Source organism: Exophiala aquamarina, assembly GCF_000709125.1.
Source record: "Exophiala aquamarina CBS 119918 chromosome Unknown aczIA-supercont1.87, whole genome shotgun sequence".
NCBI lineage: Eukaryota > Fungi > Ascomycota > Eurotiomycetes > Chaetothyriales > Herpotrichiellaceae > Exophiala > Exophiala aquamarina.
The window spans coordinates 1,688-4,423 of record NW_013550501.1 but is presented as its reverse complement, the minus strand read 5'-3'; the positions used below and the strand labels follow the sequence as shown (position 1 = coordinate 4,423).

General features: G+C 57.8%; 1 protein-coding gene across 1 annotated transcript; it reads right to left on the bottom strand.

Annotated features, from left to right (window-relative positions):
* Positions 1-276: 276 nt before the first annotated feature.
* Positions 277-2,529, bottom strand: A1O9_13142 (uncharacterized protein; the record flags this gene model as incomplete). The annotated part of the gene is made up of 1 exon (XM_013397942.1): positions 277-2,529. One exon carries the CDS (start codon positions 2,527-2,529, stop codon positions 277-279), a length of 2,253 nt encoding a protein of 750 aa, XP_013253396.1.
* Positions 2,530-2,736: the final 207 nt, after the last annotated feature.

The following is a 2,736-nucleotide window of genomic DNA, read 5'->3' as shown; positions in this document are numbered from 1 at the left end:
TAACATCCCTTAGTTTTCCACAGGACCGACTGCGACTAAATTAGCAAAAGCCGGTGTGTGTTGTTAGTTTACAGTAGTTCTCGAAATCTGCCTACGTATATTGTAATTTACCCTACAAATTCGTCATTTATTCAACACTCAATTCGTTTGTATTCTAATGACTCCACAGGTTCAACTACCCCCCCCCCAACCATCCTCACGTCAGGTCGCCCCTCTGCTTTATCCCCTAGCACAAAGTGCGGGGACCGAGCCTGTTGGAATCTTCGTTCAACAGCTTCAAATCCACCCAGTGCCACTAGAAGCTTGAGCCAACTGCGCCACGGCAGCCTGATGATTGCTTCGCCGTGCCCAGTCCATGGGAGTTCGCCCCCGCTCATCCTGCAGGTCGAGCACTACCTCGCGGTCTTGAAGCAACACCTCGATCGTCGCCACCATGCCCTGGCCGGCCGCGTGTGAAAGAGGGGACCGGCCGGCCCAATCTCGTCCATTTTTGTCAATGTTTGGTGAGCGGAGCAGGTATCTCACGATTTCCGCGTGTCCTTGGCCCGCCGCCGATGCGAGTATTGACCGCCCAGAGATGGTGTCCCGCTGATTGACGTTGGCTCGCCCTTGCTCGATCAGGACCTGTATCGTTTGGAGATGGCCCGGTGGATCGAGAGCCCAAGCCAATGCCGACCATCCACATTCGTCGTGGGCATCGACCGCCACGGGGCAGGTTCTGACCAGGTAGGTCAACAGTGATAGGTCAGAACCACGTCGTGTGGCTTCTGAGCTATTGGCCGCCCATGAGATCGCGTTACGACCAGTGATGTCTTCCGCGCCGATCGCCACGTCGGCGTGCACGAGATGCATGACCACCTCCAAGTGGCCGTGTTGGGCCGCGTGTGATACAGAGTTCCTCCCGCCTCGGTCGATTTGATGAACGTCGATGCCAGGGTGGGCTAGGAGAGGCCGCAGAACGTTGTCCAAGCCAGACTGGATGGCGTACACCAGGGCGTTGCGCCCCTGCGCGTCGGTCGCAACAAGCGTCGGGCGTCCATCCTCGAGGAGCGTGTGGACACATTCCGTGGCGCCAGCATGACAGGCTTCCATCAGTGCCGTCCGGCCACGCCCGTCCACTTGGTCAAGGAGAATGTCAACGCGTCCCATCAGACCGCGGAGGATTTCCTGTTGGTTTCCCTTCGCGGCGAGGACGAGTGGAGGAGTCCGGCACCATCGAGCGCCGTGATTGGGGCTGGCTCTCCCCTTTTCAAGCAGCAATTCACAGGTCTCCCAAGACCCAGCCTGGATTGCCACAGCCAAGGCCGACTGCAACTGTTCCACCGTCGCAGGAGGGAGATGGCCTCCGAGGAGGATGTCCACACATTTGCTGTGGCCTTCCGACGAAGCCCAGTACAGGGCGAGTGGTCCACTCGCCCCGGTCTGCTGCTCCGGTGGCTGTTGTAGCAGCGTTTGCAAGGCTCGGGCGAGACCGAAGAAGGCAGCCAGAATGATCGCGTTAGCTTCGTCCGCTCTAGGCCCAGGCATCTGTGAATGGTAGGCGACGTCGTCATACCACGTCCGTCGGGCCCCTGTCGGCCCGGTTAACAAGGTTATCGCATCCTCCACGACCCAAGTGTCGAGCACCCCCTCGACGCGAGCGTAATGATCGGTCCAATATCGTGCGGCATATTGATATGCATCAGAACCCCGTTCAGCGTTGTGGCTGCCGACGGGATCGCGCAGATTCTCGTCCTGTAGGAAGTACACATTCTGGATGTCATATACATCTCCGTACGGGCCAGTGGCGCCCGGGGATAGCCCAACCTCCGCGCTTGCTGTCGCCCGAGGTACAGCGAGCGGGTCGCTGGTTGGTGTCTCGCTCATGCAACCCGTCTTCCTGTCCTCCTGGAGAAGATACCGCATGCAAATGAGCGCGGGCACGAGATCAGGACATGTTCTCTGCATCTCGGCCACCGGCCAGCGGGACTCGCGTAAAATGGAGGCATGGACAGAGAGGAGATATGGGTGTGCCAACCTGGTGGAGTTGCCCATGAGAGATGCGCTGTCACGAAAGCTTCGTCCCCCGGGATGGGACGGGGTGAACAGGTACCAGGTCACGCGGACGTAATACCCCATCACCCTCTCGACGTCCCTCGTGAGATGCGCTGAAGTTGCGTCGACCGGCCCCCTCTGTGGGTGAACGGCAAGCTCGTTCTGTGGGCGTCTAGGATCTGGGCCTTCACCAGCAACGCTCGGCAATTGCTCGATTATTAGGGCGCTGTTGGGCGTGGTGGGAAACGAATGCCACCAGATTTCTCGCACATGGCATCGGAGATCGGAGTGTGCAATCAACTCAAGCCGCTTCAAGCCAGCAAGCGTGAAGCTCACCATCAGCCTGCGGAAGAGCAACCTAGTTGCAGCCCGCGAGATATCAGAGCATACTAGGCGATGGTGGAGTAGATTCTCTAGAGGCAGCAAGTTCAAGATCGCGAGGAGGATCTCTGGGGGTAACATATGGCTCGGCACCGCCTTAGACAGGGTTGACATCGTGCGACTTAGCGATCCGGCTAGATCACGAAAGGCTTTGGGCGGCGATAGCAGTTCGCGTGTCCACGCGAGATACAGTGATGTGCGAAATCGATGTCCTGAACATGTGCGAAAGTATCTTTGTAAGGACGATCGGTTCACCCACTATGGGTCACACCTACCTTAAAATGGAAATACTTAAAACTAAACGCCTAACCAATGAATGCC